Source organism: Hypanus sabinus, chromosome 28 (genome assembly GCF_030144855.1).
Source record: "Hypanus sabinus isolate sHypSab1 chromosome 28, sHypSab1.hap1, whole genome shotgun sequence".
NCBI classification, from domain to species: Eukaryota; Metazoa; Chordata; class Chondrichthyes; order Myliobatiformes; family Dasyatidae; genus Hypanus; species Hypanus sabinus.
The window spans coordinates 11187230-11212296 of NC_082733.1; the positions used below are offsets into that span (position 1 = coordinate 11187230).

Genomic DNA, 25067 nt, shown 5'->3' on the forward strand with positions numbered 1-25067 from the left:
TGCTGAAGTCCATATAGACTACATCCACTGCCTTACCCTTGTCAACATTCCTCGTAACTTCTTCAAAAAGTTCAATAAGGTTTGTCAAACATGACCTTCCACACACAAATCCATGCTGGCTACTCCTAATCAGATCCTGTCTATCCAGATAATTATAAATACTATTTCTAAGAATACTTTCCATTAATTTACCCACCACTGATGTCAAACTAACAGGTCTATAATTGCTAGGGTTACTTCTAGAACCCTTTTTAAACAATGGAACCACATGAGCAATACGCCAATCCTCCGGCACAATCCCTGTTTCTAATGACATCTGAAAGATCTCCATCAGAGCTCCTGCTATCTCTACACAAACTTCCCTCAAGGTCCTGGGGAATATCCTGTCAGGACCCGGAGATTTATCTACTTTTAAATTTCTTAAAAGCGCCAGTACTTCCACCTCTTTAATTGTCATAGGTTCCATAACTTCCTTACTTGTTTCCCATACCTTACACAACTCAATATCCTTCTCCTTAGTGAATACCGAAGAGAAGAAATCATTCAAAATCTCTCCCATCTCCCTCGGCTCCACACATAGCTGACCACCCTGATTCTCTAAGGGACCAATTTTATCCCTCACTATCCTCTTGCTTTTAAAATAACTGTAGAAACCTTTCGGATTTACTTTCACCTTATTTGCCAAACCAACCTCGTATCTTAGCTTTTCTAATCTCTTTCTTAAAATTCCTTTTACATTCTTTATACTCCTCAAGCAATTCCTTTACTCCATGCTGCCTAGATCTATTGTAGACATCCCTCTTTTTCCGAACCAAGTTTCTAATATCCCTTGAAAACCATGGTGCTTTCAAATGTTTAACCTTTCCTTTCAACATAACAGGAACATAACGATTCTGTACCCTCATAATTTCACCCTTAAATGACCTCCATTTCTCTATTACATCCTTCCCATAAAACAACTTGACCCAATCCACTCTCTCTAAATCCCTTCGCATCTCCTCAAAGTTAGCCTTTCTCCAATCAAAAATCTCAACTCTAGGTCCAGTCCTGTCCTTCTCCATAATTATATTGAAGCTAAAGCTATTGTGATCACTGGACCCGAAGTGCTCCCCAACACATACATCTGTCAGCTGATCTATCACATTCCCTAACAGGAGATCCAACACTGCCCCATCTCTAGTCAGTACTTCTATGTATTGTTGCAAAAAACTATCCTGCACACATTTTGAAAACTCTAAACCATCCAGCCCTTTTACAGAATGAGCTTCCCAATCTATGTGTGGAAAATTAAAATCTCCCACAATCACCACCTTGTGCTTACTACAAATATCTGCTGTCTCCTTACACATTTGCTCTTCCAACTCACGCTCCCCATTAGGTGACCTATAATACACTCCTATCAGTGTTACTACACCTTTCCCATTCCTCAATTCCTCCCAAATAGCCTCCCCAGAGGAGCTCTCTAATCTATCCTTCCAAAGCACCGCCATAAGATTTTCTCAGACAAGCAATGCAACACCTCCTCCTCTGGCCCCTCCTACTCTATCACACCTGAAGCAACTAAATCCAGGAATATTTAGTTGCCAATCACACCCTTCCTGCAACCATGTTTTACTAATAGCTACAACATCATAATTCCAGGTATCAATCCACACTTTAAGCTCATCCACCTTTCTTACAATGCTCCTAGCATTAAAATAGATACATTTAAGATACCTCCTCCTCTCTTTTCATCCCTAAAAATGCATTCAAATTTATTATCCTTTTCTTTCTTCTCCCCTACATCTTCGGGCTGAGCGCATCCCTTCTCCATCACCTGCCTTTCCTCCCTCACACACTGTCTACTTACTTCTCTACTGGTGAACTAACCTCCTCTCCCATAGTTTCCTCAAATTGATTCCCCCCCCCCATCTTACTAGTTTAAAGTCTGCCCTGTAGCCCTAGCAAACTTCCCCGCTAGGATATTGGTCCCCCCAGGATTCAAGTGTAACCCATCCTTCTTGAACAGGTCACGCCTGCCCCAGAAGAGGTCCCAATGATCCAGAAACTTGAATCCCTGCCCTCTGCTCCAATCCCTCAGCCACGCATTCATCCTCCACCTAATTCCATTCCTACTCTCACTGTCACGTGGCACAGGCAGTAATCCCGAGATTACTACCTTTGCGGTCCTTCTTCTTAACTGCCTTCCTAACTCCCTATACTCTCGTTTCAGGACCTCTTCCCCTTTCCGACCTATGCCATTGGTACCTACATGTACCACGACCTCTGGCTCCTCACCCTCCCACTTCAGGATATCTTGGACGCGATCAGAAACGTCCCGAACCCTGGCACCAGGGAGGCAAACTACCATCCGGGACTCCCGATCACCTCCACAGAACCGCCTGTCTGAACCCAACTATCGAATCCCCTATTACTATAGTCCTCTTTCTTCTATCCCTACCCTTCTGAGCTACAGGGCCATCCTCTGTGCCGGAGGCCCGGCCACTGTCACTTCCTCCAGGTAGGCTGTCCCGCCCAACAGTACTCAAACATGAGTACTTATTGTCAAGGGGTACAGCCACTGGGGTACTCTCAGTACCTGCCTCTTCCCCTTCCTGACCGTGACCCACCTATCTGCCTCCCGTGGCCCCGGAGTGACCACCTGCCTGTAACTCCTCTCTATCACCTCCTCACTCTCCCTGACCAGGCGAAGGTCATCAAGCTGCAGCTCCAGTTCCCTAACTCGGTCCCTCAGGAGCTGCAGTTCGGCGCACCTGGCGCAGATGTGGATGCCCGGGAGGCTTGGAGACTCCAGGATCTCCCACATCCGACACCGAGAACAACAAGCTGCCCTCACACTCATACTTCCCGAATAACTGAAAATAACAAGGAGAACTAAAAGATAAGCCTACTGTGCCCTCTTCTGCCTAAGCCCTCTGAGCCCAAGCCCTACACTCTGCTCCCGGCTCACTCTGCTGCCCGCTTCTTAAGGCTGCGTTCTTTTTATACCTTCCCTCCTTCCCCGGCCTCCTTCACACGCCTGCGCAGTCCTGCCTCTCAGAACTCCGATCTGAGAAGCAATTTGAAAATGGCCGCTGCCGCACTTCCTCTCAAAGCCTCGCTGTCTTCTTCCAAAAAACAATGCATGGAATGCGTTACACATACCTTTGCTGGGACAATGTAATTCACTCAGATGGTTTAAAAGCTTCTGGGGACAGAGAGCCCAGAAAGCCAAAGTTAATACTGTGAGGGCTGACTCTCTGAGTACACAAATATTCCAAATATTGATTGATGATACCCATGACCATTGATCATACCATGCTAAATGACAAAATAAGCCTGGTCTTGAACCTCCCCTGATCTCTATCACAATTATGCAAATAACTTCACTGTAGTTGCCTGGTTTTATGCATGGCAGTTAACATGACCCCAGTGTCTTACATTTAGCTGATGCAGAGGACAACACCTCATGGTCACTTCACATGGTAGACCATATCCCTTGAGCAGCCAGTCCCTGCTGTGGGCTTGCAACCTGTGCTCTGTAGACAGTGCTCTTTGTTTGCAAAGCTGTCCTTCTAACTTCAGACTGATTATTGCTTGCAATTTACGTTAAGAACTGAAGACTAGTTCTTGTTTACAAAAAGAAGCTGAGCAAGGAATATTTGTTAGAAGTTTAACTCTGTCACAAGCAACACCAATCCTTAAGAAAGGTCAAGCTGCTATGCTAGAAAGCTGAGGTTGGCAATAAGCCTCTCAGCCCTGGAAATTGAGTATTGATCACACAGTCTTTTCCTGGGAAAGGGGATCTAGAACTAAAGGGCACAAGTGTAAGGTGAAAATTAAAATGGACCCCAGGGGGATCCTTTTCATGCAGAAAGTAGTGCGTAGATAGAATGAGCTGCCAGAGAAAGTAGTTTAAGACATTTAAAAGACATTTTGATGACTATATGGATAGGAAAGGCTGTAAGAGATATAGACCAAACATGGGACTAGCTCAAGAGGGTATCTTGGTCAGCACAGATGAGTTGGACCGAATGGGCTGTTTCCATGATGTATGTTTCTGTAACTATTGCTGGCTCTCAGCAAAATGTCCTCCAGTGCCTATCCTCCCACAGACACAGCCTGTTGCATATACTGAGGCTTGTCCCTATGTTCCAGGCTAAAGACCTACAGCAGACACAAGAGACTGCAGACAATGGATTCTGAAGCAACATTTAAAACACTGGAGGAACTCAGTGAGCCAGGTAGCATCCATGGAGAGAAATGGACAGTCAATGTTCTGGGTCAAAACCCTTCAATATGGACTGGATGAAGGGTCTGGACCTGAAATGTTGCTTGCCCATTTGTCTCCATAGGCACTGCCCGACTTGAGTTCCTCAAGTGTTTTTCTGGGTTGCTAAAGAATTTCAGGGTTTGAGAAGCTCTCAGTGAGAATTTACATGCTTGGAAAATGACCTCAGACAGCAGAGACTCTACCTGAAAACTGCCAAGATTGTCATTTTAGCACGTTAGCTCTATAAACACTGAAGGCCGGAGAAAAACTTGGTTCAGCTCTACAGCGGCATTTGCTAGATAATCTAATACAATACCAGCCCAAAACTGTCTTATCCATGCCTTGATTCATTGAATAATGGTGAATTGTGAACACAGCTGACTCTAGTCTACTCAACAGCTCAAGACTGCTGCTCAACAATTCAGTGTGCACCACACAAAATGGGGACATCTAACTCCAGTTAGTCATTCCGAGCACTGAATCCACATCACCCTTCTGGTCTGAGTCCACACTGAACCTCTATGAAGAACTCCACTACCTGACAGACGACAAAGCACATCCACCAACTTATGGACTTTAAAACCTTTCCACACACCCACCCAAAATCCCAGGCCCCCAGTGGAGCTTACCTCAGACCCAACAGTGACAGCACCCCCTTCTTGATGATGCACCTAACATCACCAGCAGTGATGGGGAAACTGAATGGAATGATGGAGTCCAAGGTAAAGCAGGGCAACCTTTGACCACTGGAGGCAGGCTGAGAAGGTGTGACTACCTGCTCCACTGTGACACATGGTTTGAACTGTAACTGTGGCCACAGAACTTGAGTCCTGACAAATCTGCTTTCCTGAGCATTCACACTACTCCACCTCCAGCCTGAATAGAATTGAGCTGTGGAGAACTGCAGATGCTGGAATCTGGAGTAACACACATCACTGGAGAAACTCAGCTGGTCAAGCAGCATCTGTTGGGGTAAATTGACAGTCAATGTTTTGGGGAGAGACTCTTCATCCAGACTATATGAAGGGTCTTGATCTGAAAGGCCAACTGTCCATTCCTTTCCATAGATGTGCCTGACTCACCAAGTTCTTCTCGCTCCTTTGATAGTGACTGCTATTGCATTGGGAGCTCTGTGATTTTACAATGGCTCTATATACTTGACTGTAAATCATGATCTGCAGCAATACTTCTGACTGGCTTCCAGCCATCTCTGTCGCGCTTCAGTAATCTCCAGTCCTATAGCCCCCAAGCCAGCAGCAGTGCTTTCAGCCACATTTGCTTGGACTAAATCCCATTCTACCACACATGTAACAAGCAAATCACTCCAAGCTGCCTGAAAAAAAACTTCAGTATGGCCTGCTCACTTTGCAAACTGCTTTCCTGCCTCAGACTCTGTCAAAGAGTTCCGCAACTTCAGATCATGCCCTGCTGACATTTCTATTGAAGACACCAGATGTGAAAAAGTCTGTATCAGTCACAAGGGGTCAAATGGCCTCCCTCAATCAGAGAGGCAAGAAATTCTGCGTATGCTGTAAAATCTAGAGCAACACACACACAAAATACTGGAGGAACTTATCAGGTGAGACAGTATCTATGGAGAAGAATAAACAGTCAAGGTTTAGGGCCACTTCATCAGTCTAAGCATAATCTATATATTCCTCTCCATGGATGCGAAGCTACTCCAGCATTGTGTTTGTGGCCTCCGGAACACTTTCATCTTTAAATCAATTCATCCAGACAATTGAAACAAAATGAAATGGGCTTCTCCCTGACAAATGGTGACACTTACAGGGGAGCTGGTTTCCAAATGTTATTTTGTAAGGTGACAGTAAAATCAAAGTTCCCACAATGTTTAATCCCAAGGCTTTTCAGAAACTGAAAGGCTTCCTAAAAGCCTTATAGAGGCCATCTTTCCAATGTACACGAGAGGTCTTGGTCATTGTACAGCGATATTTTGAGGCTAATATTCAGCCAAAGCAACGGGAAGCAAACTCAAGAGTTGGGACAGTCAACCTCTAAACAAACAAGCTTTACTTGAACATAAACCCCAGAACAAACACATATTGTACATTCTGCTGGAGCACCACCTGGTGGCCACAGATACTGCCCCACTTACAAATCCAAAACCATTCAAACTGTCTTGCAAACTAAGGCCCAACTGCCCCTGCAAATTCTGACCTTCGGGAATGAACATCCTTGCTGAATAAGTCACAACCTGCAGTGCAAAAAGACCAGTTTCCTCACCTTCCCCTAACTACATCCCTTCACCCTCCTGCTCTCACTGACTCCCCTCACCTTCCCATGCCTTTGGAACACTGCCACCCTTACCAAGCAGAATTATCCATACCTCAACAAGAAAATGGCAGCACACATCAGTTCCAACCACAGTGGTTCCCTGTTCCCATTCCAGGAAATTAGAAAGGTCTATGGAAGGGCCAATGGGGCCAGATGAGGGATCAGCAAGAGGTGTGGAGAAGTCAGCAGCGGCTGGCAATGATCAATTAGTGTGGGAGGGGGCCAGTGAATGGTGAGGGTTCAGTCAGAATGGCAGAGGGTCAACTGAGAAGGTAGTCATGGGTGGAACAGGGTGAGTGGAGGAAGTCATAAAGTGTGAAGAGAAGGGGAGGGGCAATAGAATGGGAAAGGGGACAATGGGAAGGTAGACAAATGAAAATTAGGACATGAGGCAATAGGAATGGTAAAACTTGGGAATTAATGGACAGCCAGGACATAGAAGACCTTACTGACATGGATTAGCCAATCCTTTAAAAGACCACAACTAACGAGTAAAATATTCTAAAATTAGCCAATCTCCTTATTAAAAAACTCTTCAATTTACTCCAAAATGGCCTTCCTCTTGACCAAAGACAATGTCTGTAACTGTGAGTGCTCTTTTCTGAATTGGTGGTGTACATGTGGTAGGACTTTCAATACTTTGCTGTTTGTGAAGAGTTACTGCTTCTAATAAAGGATGTTGCATTGGCAGTTTGACCTCTGCCTTAGTGAACAGTGAAGGCGAGCAGCCTGCAGGGAGAGCAAGTTTAAGAAGCAGGTGTCTGAGAGAGCAACAAGAGAGAAACAGTGTGAAGTAAACAGAGGACAATGTTCAGCATGAAGAGCAGGGAAAGTGGCTGGCAACGGACACGGCAGACAGAAGATGAGCTCAAGGAGCATAACGAAAACCCACCATTGTTTCTGTATCCAGAACAAGTGAAAGTGTTTCTACAGGTTTCTGAAGAGGTTATGAAATGAAAAAGAACATGTGTGCAGAAGCTGGAGATGGAGATGTTGATGAGCTTTCTGGCACCATGAAGGGCAGACTGAAAACCTTCATGCAACGTTTTAATACAACACTGTCTGGGATTTTTGAGAGCTACGAGTGGGAGCCATGCAGCCAGGGACCTTGGGAACAGTTAGGGTAAGGATACGAACTAAAGGATACCATTCTTGCACCTTATTAGATTCATCATTGCCAGGTCACTTGATGTTCCACTCGGTGAGTGAAAGAACTTGAGTGAAAACTGTGTAACAAGTTGGAATTAATGTTCAAGGGAATGACTGCCTATGCAGGAGGAATCCTGATTAACTGCCATCAGAGATAGATAGGTCCAGTTACTCTATGTTCTGGGCCAGAAGAGCACACCATAATCAAGGACACAGAGTGCAGGCTGTGTGTTATTTTAGTCGGAGGGTGGTAAATCTGTGGAATTTGTCACCACAGGCGGCTGTGGAAGCCAAGTCATTGGGTGCATTAAAGGCAGAGATAGATAAGTTCTCGATTAGCCAAGGATATGGGGAGAAGGCAGGGGAGTGGGGATGACTGGAAGAATTGGATCAGCCCATGATTGAATGGTGGAGCAGACTCAATAGGCCAAATAGCCTACTTCTGCTCCTATATCTGATGGTCTTACTAAAATTATCAGTGCTTAGACACAGGACACAGCCTCGGAATAGAGGGGTGTCCTTATAGAACAGAAGAGGAGGAACTCTTCAGCCAGAGAGTGGTGAATCTGTGGGATTCTTTGCACGGGTAGATGTGGAGGCCAAATCTTTTTGTATATTTAAGGCAGAGTTGGATAGTTTCTTGATTGGTCAGGGCATGAAGTGATATCGGGAGAAGGCAGGAGACTGGGGCTGAGAGGAACATTGGATTAGCCATGATGATATAATAGAGCAGACCCGATGAGCAAAGTGGGCTAATTCCGTTCCTATATCTTATGGCCTTACGGAATGAATGGCTCAGAGTTATTAAGTAAGGTTCTAGTGAAGGTTTTTGGCAACACAATACTGAGTGAATTTATAATGGATTAATTTTTAAGTATATTTGCAAAATAATTATTAATGATATTTTATACACGTAGTTATTTGATTGCCTAATTTAATGTACGTAAGTGGCTAATCAAGTAAGACTCCAATAATTTGCTATAAACTGTTTGGAAATTTTGATGGTTTGGGATCCAGTTTGAGTGTTGTGTGTACACACTGACCACATGTTGTCTCCAGGACTCCTTTCCCATTCCTCTGTTCCCAGACTCTCTTTAAGCTCACCTACTTCTACTTCCCACAATCCATTTTCATACCAGGGTCTTGTACCTAGTTCTGCCTTTAAACTTACTGGGTTCACTGAAGAAATTATTATTCTACCGTTAAATTTATTAGGAAAAAAGTAAATTAAGTGTATGTTGGACTTACATCGAGTAATTCGAAAAACTACCAGGCTGGTACCACCAAAGCCACAAACTTGCCAGGTTAATGGTATTTTGCTGTGAAAGCTCGTTATTGTTGAGGGGAAGAAGTGCACTACATAGCAGTGAAAATGTACGTTTAAAATCTAACCAAGGCAATTAAAAGGGTTATTTTCTGGAATGACCTTTCGTATATCATTGTAGCAGATACTAGGGGGTGGTTACTACCTACAATAAAATATGTTCTGTCATTAGCTCCAGCTTCATTTTTTGTCCCAGGAAGCAACAGTGTCAAAGAGCCACAGATACTACATCCCCTAGCTAGTGAATCACCAGAGGAAAGTGTTTCCTAACATCCTCCCTACTAGTTCTCAACAATCTTGTACATTTCAGTGACAGCATCACCTTCTCTTCTAGTGATCAGTTCATCTGAGACTGGACCACATAGGCTTTTTCTGGCTGTTCACTGCTATCAAGTAACCACTGCTCAGAATGGAGTGGGTGCTTGACGTAGTCAGGAAGACATATACTTCAGTAATGAGAAAAGAGTGCGCAAAGGTCAAGCATCTAACTTAGCAGGAGGAAATTGCACAGTTAACTCATTCATTCTTGAGGCTCAGCATTCAGACAATTTGTCACCACTCTGAGCTCACACTTGAAATTGCTGTATTGGCCTCCTGCTGCAAAGAGTAATCAGCACCTGTCAGGTTTGTTATTGACAACAAGCTGAAGCTAATCCAACTCTCTGCTTTTATATGCGACATTGATTCCAGTACATGTTAAACATGCTACAGTCCAGAACTATATGCTAAACACTGCATAGTGCTTCCAATTCAACATGTTAATCATACCTCAGATTACGGTGCTCATACTCAATGTACTGAAGTGATTCCTGTACTACATGTTAAATTACAGTAGTTCCAGAATAACATGACGTACATGCCACAGTGTTACTAATGTGACATCTCAAACATACTCACAAGAAGTTCTCCAGATGCTGGAAATCCAGAGCAAAACACACATGATGTTGGAGGAACTCAGCAGATCAGGCAGCATCTATGGAGGGAAATAAACAGTCAACATTTTGGGCTAAGACTCTTCATCAAGACTGACTGTGGAACTTGCTGTTTCCAGCTCCAGTTCCCAACCCTCCTTTCCAGTCCTGATGAAGGGTCCCAGCCTGTACTCTCAACTGTTTATTCCTCTCTGTACATGTGCTGAGATCCTTCAGCATCTTGTATGTTTGCTCTGGATTCCCACCATCTGCAGAATCACTTGTGTTTATCATTTGCTGCCTGACCTGCCGAGTTCCTCCAGGTTTTTGTGCATTGCTCTTTCATATAGTTCAGGGATTCCAATGCAACATGCATAACATACTAGACTTGCTCCCACATCCTAATCATACAAGGATGTCTTCACTACATACTGAGCATCCTACTGTCACTCCAAATATACATACTGAGCTATAGGAATAACTTGAAGGCCACAAGCATTCAAAAAATCCTGCAGTAAGAGAAATGAAAATTAGTTCGGACACAGTCTAATAGGGGTCAAAAACATAAATAGCATCAAATAAATATACAACTAACAGTCAAATTTAAATTATAGTTAAACTTTGAGCAATTTGATTTTGAATTTCAAAACAAACCCTGGAATAAGATGTTGGAATCTGGAGCAACAAACAAGCTGCTGGAGAGATCAGGTAGCATCTACAGAGGGGAACCAGTTGTCGACATTTTGCATCGAGATACTGCATCAGGACCCGAAGCATCAAATATTCCTATCTTTCCACAAAGTCTGGTACTACTATTGATACTTGGGGTCTGCACATTAATTGATGTTACAATTTCCTTTCAACCACGACCAGATTATTGACAATATGAGACATCTAGTAGCTCTGTTCCCCACTTCTGATCAACATGATCAGAAAAGGCCCATGAGTCAACACTGGGGTGCCATCCAATATCCATTATTTTCTATTTAACCGCTTGCCATGGTAAAAGTAATTTCACTGAAATAAATCTTTGGAAAATCCCCAGCCACTCTAAGCTAAAATGTAATGTGGAGAGCACAGAGCAAAGATTGCACATTGCAAATAACAGCTGCATTTTTACAGGGGAGATCTTTTTTAATACCTTTTTATCCTACAGTCAATTCGAAGAGTAGCCAACTTAGCAGTATAAAAATTTTCACTGCCCATGGGGAACAGAAAGAGGAAATAAACTGCTCTTTTTGCCCTTTCCTGGCAGCAGGCAGGGATCAGTGGTTGGACTTGAATGCAAAACCTAATGTTGATCTTATAGAACAGTACAGCTAAGTTGCTGTGTGCTTGGAGAAGATAACTTTCCGATCAGGACTTATCCACCCTGGCACAAACATACAAGCTCTCTTCTCACTATTTCAATACACAACCATTATTCCCAGTAGCCTGGATACGATTGATGCCCTCAGTCACATTGATAAATAGATGCAACTTGCTGAGTAAAGGAGTTTGCTATTCCCAACTGGACCAAACTTCAAAATATTAGGGGGATGGGTACAACAGCTTGGAAAAATAAAGATAAAGTAAGAAGGAAGAAGGGTATACTAGATGTTTGGAAATCTCCAGAATTAAAAAAAATACAAAATATTTAGAAAGGGGTAAGAATTTAACTTCCAGTAACCTGGAGGCAAAATTGAAAAGGGAGATGAAAATGGGACTGAAGGTGCTACTGTATGTTTGAAAACATGCGGTATAGTAGCCTGGATATGGGGTCCAATTAGAACAGGAAATTGAAAAGACATGTAAGAAGGGCAACATTATGATGGTCATGGGGAATTTCAATGTGCAGGTAGATTGGGAAAATCAGACATGTGCTAGATCCAAGAGAAGGGAATTATAGAATGCCTGCAAGATGGCTTTTAAGAGCATCCTTGTGATTGGGCCTACTAGGGAAAAGGCTATGCTGGAGAGGGTGTTGTGTAATGAACCAGATTTGGTTAGGGAGCTTAAGGTAAAGGAACACATAGGAGCTAGTGATCATAGCATTCAACAGCAATTTGAGAGCGAGAAGATAAAATCAGGCGTATCAGCATTACAGTTGAGAGATGGGAATTACAGAGGAATCAGAGGACAGCTGGCCAAAGTTGTTTTGAAAGGGAACACTAGCCAGAGTAATGGAAGAGTAGCAATGGCTGGAGTTTCTGTAAGTAACAGAGGGCAGAATCACAAAGAAAACTTGCAGATGCTGGAAATCAAAGCAACATGCACAAAATTCTGGAGGAACTTAGCACCCAGACAGTATCTACAGAAAAGAGTAAACAGTCAATATTTTGGGCTGAGACCCTTCATCAGGACTGGAAAAGAAGATGAGAGGTCAGAGTAAGAATGTGGGGGGAGGTGAGGAAGTAGTACAAGGTGGTAGGTGATAGGCGAGATTGGGAAAGTAAAGAGCTGTAAAGTTGATAGGTGAAAGACATACAGGACCAGAGAAGGGGAATCTGATAGGAGAGGGTAAAAGACCATGAAGGAGGAGGAGCACCAGAGGGAGGTGATGGCAGGTAAGGAGATAAGGTGAGAAAAGGAAACAGGAATGAGGAATGGTGAAGGGTGGGGGTGGGGGACATCACAGGAAGTTCAAGAAATCAATGTTCATGCCATCAGGTTGGAGGCTACCCAGACAGAATATAAGGTGCTGCTATTCCAACCAGAGTGTGGCCTCATTGCAACAGTAGGGGAGGCCATAGATTGACATGCCAGATAGCTGAAAAAATTAAGGTGAAGAGGGACTAATGAGCTCTAAGTATTTTGTATCAGTCTTCCCTGTGGAAGACACTTCCATCGCACCAGAAATTCAAGAGTGTCAGGAGAAAGAAATGAGTGCAGTTACTAAGCAGCAGTTTTGGAAGCTGAAAGGTCTGAAGGTAGATATGTCACCTGGACCAGATAGATTACACCCCAAGGTTCTGAGAAAGGTAGTCAAAGAGATTGTGGAGGCATTAGTAATGATCTTTCTAGAATCACTAGATTCTGCAATGTTTTTGGAGGACTGGAAAACTGCAAATGTCACTTCACTCTTTATGAAGGTAAGGAGGAAAGACAGGACATTATAGAAACATAGAAAACCTACAGCACAATACAGGCCTTAAGGCCCGCAATGCTGTGCCAAACGTGTAGTATTTTAGAAATTACCTAGGGTTACCCATAACACTCTAATTTTCTAAGCTCCATGTACCTATCCAGGAGTCTCTTAAAAGACTCTATCATATTCACCTCCACCACCATTGCCAGCAGCCCATTCCAGGTACTCACCACTCTCTGCGAAAAAAAAACCTACCCCTGACACCTTCTCTGTGCCTACTTCCAAGCACCTTAAAACTGTCCCCTCTCTTATAGGCCAGTTAATTCTTCAGTAGTGGGGAAGATCCTGAAGCCCATTGTTAAAGACGAGGTTTCAAGTTACTTGGAGGCACTTAATAAAGTAGGCCAAAGTCAACATGCTTTCTATAAAGGGAACTCTTGCCCGACAAATCTGTTGGAATTATTTGAGTCTATGGAAGTTGTTTACTTGGATTTTCAGAAGGTCTTTAATAAGAGGCCGCACATGAGCCGTGGAACAAGAACCCAGGGTATTATAGGAAAGATAATAGCATGGATAGGAGATTGGCTGACTGGCAGGAGTGGGAATAAAGGGAATCTTCACTGGCTGGCTGCCGTTACTTTGTGGTGTTGGAACCTGTTCTTTTGACATTATATGTCAATGATTTGGATAACAGAATTGATGGCTTGGTGGCCAAGTTTGAGAATGATACAAGGATAAGTAGAGGGACAGATGGTGTTGAGGAAGCAGGGAGATGCAGAAGAACTTGGATGGATGAGAAGAATGGACAAAGAAATGGCAGATGGAAGACAATAGAGAAGGTGTACTTTATTTTCTAAATAGGAGAAAATTTAGAAATCAGAGGTGCAAAGGAACTTGGGAGTCCTAGTGCAGGACATATAAACAAGAATATAATGCTGGGGCTTTATAAGGCATTAGTCAGACCATGCTTGACTATCGTGAGCAGTTTTGGACCCCTTATTTAAGAATGATGTACCAGCAATGGCAAAGGTCCCAGGAGGTCCACAATAATGATGCTGCAAAAGAAAAGGTTAATGTACGAGAAGCATTTGATGGCTCTGGGCCTGTACATGTTGGAGTTCATCAGAATGAGTGTGAATCTCATTGAAACCTATTGAATATTAAAAGGCCTAGATGGGAATAAAAGGATCCTTTTCTAGTAGGCTGCCAGTGACTAGTGGTGTTCCGCAGGGGTCAGTGTTGGAACTGCTTTATATGCTGTATATCAATGACTTAGATGATGGAATAGATGGCTTTGTTGCCAAGTTTGCAGATGACATGAAGAATGGTGGAGAGGCAAGTAGTGTTGAAGAAACAGGTAGGTTGCAGAAGGACTTAGACAGATTAGGAGAATGGGCAATACAGTAGCAAATGAAATACAATGTTGGAAAATGGAAGGTCATGCACTTTGATAGTAGAAATAAATGGGCAAACTATTTTCTAAATGGGAAGAAAACCCAATAATCTGATATGCAAAGAGACTTGGGAGACCTGTGGAGAATGCCCTTAAGGTTAACTTGCAGGTTGAGTCAGTGGTGAGGAAGGCAAATGCCATGTTAGCATTCATTTCAAGAGGTCTAGAATACAAGAGCAGGGATGCGATGTTGAGGCTTGTAAGGCAATGGTGAGGCTTCCCCTTGAGTATTGTGAACAGTTTTGGGCTCCTCATCTCAGAAAAGACATGCTGGCATTGGGGAGGTTTCAGAGGAGGTGTACAAGGATGATTCTGGGAATTAAAAGGTTTTCATATGAGGAATGTTTGATAGCTCTAGGTCTCTACTTGCGGGAATTTAGAAGGATGTGGGGGGATCTCATTGAAACTTTTCAAATGTTGAAAGGCCTAGACAGAGTAGATGTGGAAAGGATATTTCCCATGGTGGGTGAGTCTAGGACAAGAGGGCACAGCCTCAGGATAGAGGGGCATCCATTTAAAACAGAGACGTGGAGAAATTTCTATAGCCAGAGGGAGGTGAATTTTGGGAATTTAGTACCACTGGCAGCTATGGAGGCCATGTCATTGAGTGTATTTAATGAAGAGCTTGACAGGTTCTTGATTGCACGCAGCATCACAGGTAACCTAGAGAAAACCAGGGAGTCAGAATGAGGAGGGGAAAAAAAAATCAGCCATGATTGAAATGGTGAAGCAGGTTCAATGGGCCAAATGGCCCAATTCTGCTCCTATATCTTATGGTCTAGATAGAGTGGACATGGGGAGGATGTTTCCTATAGCTGGGGAATCTAGGGGGAACACAATGGCATCCCTTAATAACAGAGATGAGGAAGATGGTGAATCTGGAATTCATTGCCACAGAGGCCAAGTCATTGGTTATATTTAAACTGAAGGTTGATAGGTTCTTGATTAGTAAGGGTGCCAAAGGTTACAGGGAGAAAGTGGGAAAATGGGGGTGAGACCAATAATAAATCTGCCATGATTTAAAGGCAGAGCAGATTCGATGGGCTGAATGGCCTTACTCTGCTCCTATGTTTTATGGTCGCAAAGGAATCCAAATTTCCAGAGTGCTAGAGAAATGCAAGATTATTTTCTTTTCTGGCCTCCAACTAGCCAGTAATCTAGAGAATGGCACATTTTAAATCCTGCTCTTAAATCCCTAACACTTTTTTTTCCCTTATGGAACATCAGCCTTTTCATTTCTAAGTTTATTTGCTCTCACACGAAGCAGGATGATTCACTGCTCTTCCTCCTTCTCCATATTTTTTCCACATCTTTCAAAAATATCTCCAACTCCAGCAGCTAGCAATCGAAAAACATCTGGAATCCTGCATAAATTCTTTTGGCTGTTTCTGCTCCACCAGATCCTCTCCCTTTGTTGCACTTCTGAACAGCCACCAACTCTTCCCCTGCTGCTGGCAGCTCTCTCTTCTTCAATCAGCTGAAAATCTCAATCTGAACACCCCTCATTTCCCTTGATGTGCTGGATTATATCCAGCTCTGTGATCTGCAGCACAAATTAGGGACACCTTTAACAGTGGGACAGATCGCAAAAGTTTCACTTATCATAGAGCAATACATTCAGACATAAGCACAAGCTCTTCTGAAAGTGCTCCTATACTTCAGCCAAATTCACTGGCTCTGAAGTTCGTAGAACAGAAACTGGTCTTTAATATCTTGTGCTGTGTCTGAAATATGGGACCGTTGAAGTTAGTATAGCTAGGACACAGCCAAGACACGAAGTGACCCTGTGGGAAACTCTTCCATTCTTCGACACTTCCAACTGTACAGCTCACGTACTCATTCAATTCACCATAGAATCTGCTCAAACCTGCTCTCGGTGTTACCGCATGCACATGTCTGCCCAAATATTATGGGTGAAAAGAGGAAGAGTGACAGGAATATGAAACCAGTCAGGAAGCATCTGGACAACATTCTCTTGCCTTTGCCAATTTGGCAGGCCCTTCATGTAGTTCCCAAATCTTCCGAGTTTATTGCCTTTAGAGTTCACTGAAGCTAGACCTTCAACTTCTGGCCAATCCCATCAGTGACCAACTGTGAACCCTCCTCCCACTGGGTCACTCCAAGACAGATGATCCAACCACTTCGCCATTCTAAAGATGCTAACAGTGAGGCGTGATAGGAACCAATAACTAGTTAAGGTCACACATCTAGATTAGTGTTTCTTTGGCTATTACCCTTAATTGCATGATGCTCAACAGACTATTAAGAAGAAATTAGTTTGGAGTGAGGACCTCTTGAGGTACTTGAGGATGGTCACAGCTTCCTCTTCTGAAAAACCCTGCCGCTTCAGCTTGCAGAAGGGAAGTTTGAGATTTATTTGAAGGGTGTACAGGTCATGCCTCAAGGGTGGAAGACACTACAAATTCCATTATCTGTCCAGGTCAAACAGCACCGCTCATCCTGTCATACTTGGATGTAATGCCTTCTGCTTCAAGTTGCTGCCTGCAGAGGCCTCTGGGATATCGCTCGGGTGAGGTTACAATGAGGCCCACCCAGTTCATGGCTGCATCACTCTGCTGAAAGGCAGTTATGAGTCCATAGCAGGATATCCTCACTGCAGCCTCCAACCAACATCAGTAACCCCTCCCCCTTCTAGGAATCTATGCAACAATTACTCTAGTTTCTAATAATCAGCGAGTGATAATCATTCCAAGAGTGCATTATGAGCATTAAGATGTTCAAAGGCATCACTGATTTTCATTCTTTCATGACTGAGATGCTCCACAGTTTGTACAACATGTCACATGACCTGCCAATAAAGTGTTCTGCATTACGTGAGCCTGATTAACACAAATTCTAAATGGCCTATACAACACATGTCCAGTGTTCCTGTCACAACAGGAACTGTATACCATAGCCTCAGACATAAAGGCCATTTTACTGCTGCACCGAGCCTCTACAACAGGGGTGGGCAAACTTTTTGACTTGTGGGCCACAAAGGTTTCTAAAATTTGACAGGGGGGCCGGACCAGGAGCAGATGGACGTAGTGTTTTGGTAATACACCTCATAAGAGAAAATACAATATCATGGGATATGTAGAAAACATTTGCTTTAATTTCAATTGAAAATGAACAAATGCATTACAACTAAATATCTGTCTTTGAAGTCCCACGGTATTTAGCTATTTATTGAAATGACTTTTAAAACACTGAAAATTAAATGAATAAAATACAGCTTTTTTAATAGTAACAGTTATTATTTTAAAGCACTGAAAATTCTGTTATCCTTCAAGATATTATCATCATCACTCTCCTCCTGACTGTCTTTATTTCAAAAACGGTAGGAGATGCAGGTCTACTTGTCCTGCTCCTTCTTATTCAATTGTCCCCTGTGCCAAAACTCAACAACGACCAGCACAAAGACAGAACAGTGACAGCGCGCCAGTATGCAGAGCGCGTTATTTGATCTGGAGCGCATTTTTTATTTTGAGAACGTACATGCACCTGCGCACTACTCATGTCCATCACTTAACAGAAATGACATGTAACATGTAAGACTTATTGAAAAAAATATTTTCAAATGCATTTTTTTTTACATAAAACAACGAAGAAACTTATTTTTAATTTCAGTGGGAACAGTGTTGTTGGTCTCCCTTTTTAGCCAGCGCATCAAAGTCTGGATTTAGTTTTGTTGTGGCGATTCTCAGGATGGATCTGAGGTGTTGGTCAGTTAACTTGGATCTGTGGCTGGCTATGTTGATGTTCATGACGCTGAACGCCTGTTCACACAAATAGGTCGAGCCGAACAAAGAGTAAAGCGCAAATGTGGAGTAATATGCTGCACCTCAACAAAGGTCAATGTATATAGAGTGCGTCATCTATTGGGAAAATGCCAGAATTGCGGGGAAAAAACGTTAACAAGGTTTATTAATATAATTTCATCAAGTTCTGCGGGCCAGATTAAAAAGCTTAACGGGCCGCATATGGCCCGTGGGCCGTAGTTTGCCCATGCCTGCTCTACAACAATGCCTCAGGTGCACTGTGGCCTATTCAGCATAGTTTCAGGCATACTGTGCCCCACCCCCTTTTGTAGTACTGTGCATCCATAGCCTGTACAATAAACTGTCAGCTAAACCACACCTATGATACCAAGGACTGCACAATACTCCTCAATCACATTGTGAACAGAGCCCCTGTCATATCAGGCCTTCTTACTGAAGGATTATTGTTAAAGCTGCAACCAATGATTATTCATTAAACTAAAAATATTTTCATTTTTGTTACGTAAGTACATATAACAAATGACTGGAAACTCAGATCATTATGCCTCAACAAAAGGAGCATTCTTATATCACGTTACTAAGGCTGAGTTGTGTTTGACCTACTTGTGGCCCAGCTCATGGGCAATGGTAAAGGCTAGGCTAAGGCCATTATCTTCAGCAAGCACACACTTGCGCTTCGGGTGGCAAGCTCCTCCCAGGTACGCAATTCCTGTGAGAGCAGTTCAAAAGAGACAGCAATTAAATCACTGGAAATAAACAACCAAATGTGAAAAAGACAGTGTGAACTTGGAACATATAAAACAGTAAGCCAGCTCACTCTCACCAGGCTTACATCATTTCCTAAATATCTTATGTGAGCAGCTCTTGGCTCAGCATTCAACCTGCTGCTCGCATAAACTCATCATACTATTTTGCCATGTTGGGTCTTGGGACACTGGCTTCGGCATTATTAGAAACGAGTAATTCTACAGTAGGGGTAACAAGCCATCAATGATGCATGCTCAGCCAGTGAGTCAGTGGTGGAAGAAGTTGTATGAACAGCCCCACATTCGTGACTCTCGAGGTCAGTAAAGGTACCGAGTTCATTGAGCACATCAATCATTTGGATGTAAAACTAACTCCTGGTTGAATTATGTTTGGATTCACGGTAAAAGCGGTCAATATTAATATTGTGTATTCTTCATGCAGTATCAAAAGCTGAAACAGGATTGAGAGCAATTAAATGGGGATTTATAGCACTCTTGGAATGCCAGTTGGATCTTAACACCTTCCCTTTAATCTCCTCTTCATTCGCACCCCATAGCATACGCCAGGACCACTTTGAGCGGAAATACTATATGTGAGATGGCATCTCACCGAAAACACTAATGTCACTCAAATTTATAGCCAGGAATCAGCTGAGCTTCCTATTTAAAGCAACTAGAAACTTAGTCCTGATTCTCTGCAATATAAGCAAGGTTAAAAGAGATGTACTTCACAGCATCAGTGGGGTAGAGAAAGGAAGGGGAGTAGGGAGAAGATTCAATACTGGCAATGGGATGGTCTCAACCTTACTTCAACCTGTGTCTGAATGGCCAACCAAGAGTGCTGGTTTCTCAAAGGGACTGGCAATGAGAGAGTGTGTATGTGGAATGAGCCACCAAAAGTGCTAGAACTGGGTACTATTATGCTTGAAGTACTGTGTAAAAGTCTTAGGCACATATCTATACATGGTTAAGTTGCCTTAGACTTTGCACAGTACTGAAATAATTTTATGCTGCCAAAAAAATCATGATATATGTGAGTGATGATAAACCTGATTCCGATATGGGTCTCTATTGTGGACAGAGTGGGAAGGGAGCAGGGAGAGGGGAATCATGATTGGAAAAAGAGGAAGGAGAGAGAGACACCAGAGAGAAATTCTGTAATGATTAATAATTCAATTGTTTTGAATTAAATTACCTTTTCTGGTGTCTCAGGGCTGGGTATGTCTGCAACTACACTATCTACTGCCCCTGGCACTGCTTCTCTGCCACCTGTCCCAAACCCATCTTATGGTGCTCCACCCTGACCATCCTTTGCTCCCACAAGATTTACAAACTCTCTCTCCACTTCATGACGACAAATACAGTTCTGTGCAAAAACCTTAAGCACTCTAGCTATATACATATATGTGCCTAAGACTTTTGCACAGGTGTATGGATAGGAAAGGCTTATGGGCAAATGGGACCATCTCAGGTGGGTAACTTGGATGCCATGGGCCAGTTGGACCAAAGGGCCTGTTTCCATGCTGTGTAACTCTGACTCTATATAGGACAAGCAAAGCCCACGTCAATACCACCTCATGAACATTCTTCAGAGGGGGAAAACTGAGGTGAGGCTTGGTAATAACAAATGATGAAGGCTTCTGGAGAGTGGATAGAAGCAAGCCCTTGCCTTTGGTGGATATCTCCAGCACCAAAGGTCACAGACATAAAGGAGAAGGGAATCAAGACTTACATGGTGTTTGTGTTTGCAATCTGGAATTCACCACTTGTGGATGTGTTGGAAGCGAGTTCCATTGTAGTCTTCAGAAAGGAATTGGATAAATATAAAGTGAGGGACAATGGGCATGGCTCCAGAAAGGCAGATGGTGGGTGGAACCAGTGAGTTACTCCTATCCAACAATGTGCAGGAGGAACTCAGTGTGTTGAGCAGAGTTTGTGGGAGAAAAGGAAATTGACCTTTTGTGGGGAAACCCTGCTTCAGTAGGTGATCATATCTGATGCTACTCCAGTAGATTGCTTATTGCTCCAAATTACAGCTTTTGCAGTCTCCTGGGTCTCTGAGTTACTCTGGTGGAGAGTTAGTACATACATATTTGGATCTAATGGCCTCCGTTTGCCTGCGGCCCTACTTGGGGAGTCTGGCAGAAGCTTTAAGATTAATTCACTCCTTGCCACATACATCCTGCAGAACACTCTCCCCAGCATCTGGCCCAATCAATGTCTTTCCTCATTTATTGATCAAATTCCCAATCTTACTCCACATTGACAGATGATAAGTTCCACCTGATTGTCACTTCCCTCATGGTGCGCCCAACCAAACCCCAAGAGTCTCAAGTCCCCTTACTGGAGTGTCATTCCTTCCTTAGCTTCTCCCCACCACCTGTTACCCACAATCTCCTTAGCTCAAAAAAGCATTCAAGGCCAGTATTATTGCACATGATTCTCTGGGTTTTGTGTGTGAGAATTCAGCTGGGAGCCAAAGGTAGAACATGCCTTGGCCAAAGAACATCAGTGTTTAATGTGCATTCGTAGAACAATTTCCTTTTACTTTGGAAAGTCTCGCGGGAACAGGAGTGTTAGTAACTCCTAAAAGCAATTTAAAGATCATGTGATTAAGAGTGGTTTCTATAGAAACACTGTCTTCCAGATGTAACAAGTAACCTCAGGATCTACCAAATCCAAATATGAATTATTAAACTGCCTTCATGGCAAGTGAACTTAAAAATAACTTTTTAAATCAGATTTATTTAATTCAAACAATATATTTCAAGAACATATAGTACACCAAGAGGTCATCCATTCTCCAACTTCCTGTCTGCAATCACTCCCAGTCCAGCCTCCGACTTTCCCAATAGTAAATGACCTTTGCTGGAAGAACAAAGATTCCCAACTCTGGTGGTCCATCGCTTATCATTTAATTGTTTGTTCATATTCTTGGTACTATGAGTATCACATCCATACATCTTGTTTTAAAGCACAAATCTCAACTTCCATTATCTTCAAAAATGAATGGCTAAAGAACTTCAAATTCCTGGAGAATGTACCAGTGATCAAATGAGAGAGCCAATGACTCCCACTACACCCAAGGCCAGGGCACTAAATCCATGACCTCACTGGACTGTCAACACAGTACACACCAATATATAGATCACAAGCGCAAGCTTAGCAGGGGCGCAATCTGGTGTGTGTGTCTGTAACACGTGCACACATCCATGCCCACAAATACATCTGCACTTGTGCGCAGCGGTTAGTGTGACGCTCTTATAGAGGTCAAAGTTTCAAAGTGCATTTATTATCAAAGAATACATGAATTATACAACCTTGAGATTTGCTTGCTTACGGGCAGTAGCAAAGCAAGGACCCCAAAAGAAACCAATTAAAAAAACAAGACCAGCCCCTGCCCCAGTGCCCATGGAAAATAAAAAATAAAAAACAAAAAACAAAAGTGAGCAACACCATTCCGAACCATACCGAGCCCTTGGATCCAAATCCCCAGAGCAGCTCAGAGTAGGCCCAAAGCCTCAGCATTCAGTTCACCATATTAGCGGGGCAAGTTCACATTCATGAAGCACAGCCGGGGGTATTCTCACAACCTCTGAATGGTGGAGAGAGAAGCCCCCAACTGTTTGGGCCAGCGTTTAAACCAGGGGTCAGCAACCTTTACCACTGAAAGAGCCACTTGGACCCGTTTCCCACAGAAAAGAAAACACTGGGAGCCGCAAAACCCGTTTGACATTTAAAATGAAATAACACTGCATATAACGTTTTGTTTTGCCTTTATGCTATGTATAAACAAACTATAATGCGTTGCATTTATGAAATTGATGAACTCCTGCAGAGAAAACGAAATTACATTTCTGCATGCAACAAAAACATTTTGACCTCCGAAAAAAAGACGTTGGGTTGAAGGTTACTTTTAAGTAAAATACTCAATGCCTATTTGAGTCCTTCTTGTATTTATGAAAAACGCCAAACTTAAATTTGCCGCCAGCAGCAAACCAAAAATAACGTCAGCCAGCTGTCAACCTGAAAAATAAAAGGACTATTTCACTGAACAATGAAAACATATGAATATACGTAAAATAATAGGCAATTAAAATATTTATCATACTTGGTCAGGTTGACTCACACCTGACAATGCAGTCGTATTCAGTAGGGATGGATCGATGCTTAGGGGAGTGACCGGGAAGGATAATGTGTTTTTTTCCTCTCTGAACTCACAGAAGCGTTTCCCAAACGATGTTTGGATTGCGATGATTGCAGAATGTAAATACTCCGAATTTATCATGTCGTGACCTTGTTTGAACTCTCTCAAATTGGGGAAGTGAGACAATGTGCCTTTCTGTAAATCTCTGGCAAGCAACGTCAGCTTGCGCTCGAATGCCAAAACATCCTCCAACATGTGCAGGGCTGTACGTCCTTACCCCGTTGAAGAGCTGTGTTCAGCGTGTTCAGGTGCGCTGTCATGTCTACCATGAAGTGTAGCTTTTCCAGCCACTCTGGCTGTTCCAGCTCAGGAAAGGTGAGCCCTTTGCTGCCCAGGAAAGTTTTCACTTCTTCCAGACACGCGACAAAGCGTTTCAGCACCTCCCCTCTGGACAGCCAGCGATAAAAACACGTTGTAGCGGTGTGCTACACGCAGTCAGTAAACTGCAGTCAAAGATAGCTTTATTCGAACTAAACAGCCTTGCTTTTAAGCCTCCCTCAACCCGCCCCCCATGGGCGCGGATGCTGCAAAAGACACGTACTCACAAACCCACGTAGGCTATCTCCCTTAGCCTGAACGCTGGCTAATTGTGAGCCGGTTCGGATGTGTCAGGAAATGGGTCGCCACAACGTCTTATTTAGATTGTACAAGATCACCATAATCTTCAAATTTAGATTTACATTTCAAAAACTAACAAACTAACATAAAATACATTTTAATTAAATACTGACCATGTAGCGGTGTGCTACACGCAGCGCTAAAATTACGACACGAAGTCGGTAACTGCAGTCGAAGGAAAAAACTTTATTCGAAATCTTCAGCCTCACTTTTAAGCCTCCCTCAACCTGCCCCCCATGGCGCAGAGGCTCCAAAGCTCTGTGCTCGCAAACCCCCGTAGGCTATCTAATTGTGAGTCGGTTCGGATGTGCCAGGAAAAGGGTCGCCACAACCAATTATTTCCCAAAGCAACAGGGAGCCGCAGCACAGATGTAAAAGAGCCACATGTGGCTCCGGAGCCACGGGTTGCCGACCCCCGGTTTAAACTGTCCAAACCTCACACTAGGTCCTGGCCCCACAGCTGGTGAATTGATCCAGGCGTAGATTTCACTGCTAAAAGAGCCATCTTTGACCTCTCCCAAATCAGCTCAGTGCCCAGAGTGATTCAACCTTGCCCGACTCTCAACACCTTACCTTTCCAGTCTACATGGGTCGGCATTTATATTTTCCAGACACCAGATTGTACCTCACATTAGGACCTGGGCCTGGCTGCGGAGAATCACTCCGGGCTATGAACACGCTGCCCAGCGATTTGCTTCAGACCTGGATTTCGCTGTTGAAGAATCCATTCTTAACCTGTCCAATTCAGCTTGCCGTTTAGAGCAAACCACCCTAGTACCCAGGTAGATTGGACGAGCACTGTAACTCCTCTGTTCCGTACTCTCCTCTCCAAATCATTCACTCCAATCAGCATGGTCCCAACTCTGAGTTCATCAATTTTTCAACACACTAGCAGGGCACGTCTCTCAAGTTCACTTTGTCTTTGCTCGGTTCTTCATTATTTGTGGTGATAGCTTACCATAATTTACTTCAAAAAAAAAAGTGTATCAATTGGTTTTAATTGAATTATTTTGCATTTGAACTACCAATAAGCTGTCACACATCTTTGGTCGTGCCATCTTAAACTGCAAGTTCAATTCCGACAACATCTGTAAGGAGTCAGTACATACCCCACAACCTGCACCCCCTCCCCACCTTCCAGTAAAATGCATGGGTTTTCTCCGGGTGCTCGGGTTTCCTCCCACAGCAGGTTAACTGGTCATTGTAAATTGTCTCATGATCAGGCTAGGGTTACACTGGGGTTGCTGGGCAGTGCGAGGGGTA

General features: G+C 43.3%; 1 protein-coding gene across 2 annotated transcripts in view; it reads right to left on the reverse strand.

Annotated features, from left to right (window-relative positions):
- adamts17 (ADAM metallopeptidase with thrombospondin type 1 motif, 17) overlaps window positions 1–25067 on the reverse strand; it is a 460607-nt gene that overhangs the window by 269931 nt on the left and 165609 nt on the right. For both annotated transcript variants that reach the window (XM_059952603.1, XM_059952604.1), the window contains exon 8: window positions 18837–18942. In XM_059952603.1, coding sequence (XP_059808586.1) covers window positions 18837–18942 — 106 coding nt within the window. The remainder of the gene's footprint in view (window positions 1–18836; window positions 18943–25067) is intronic.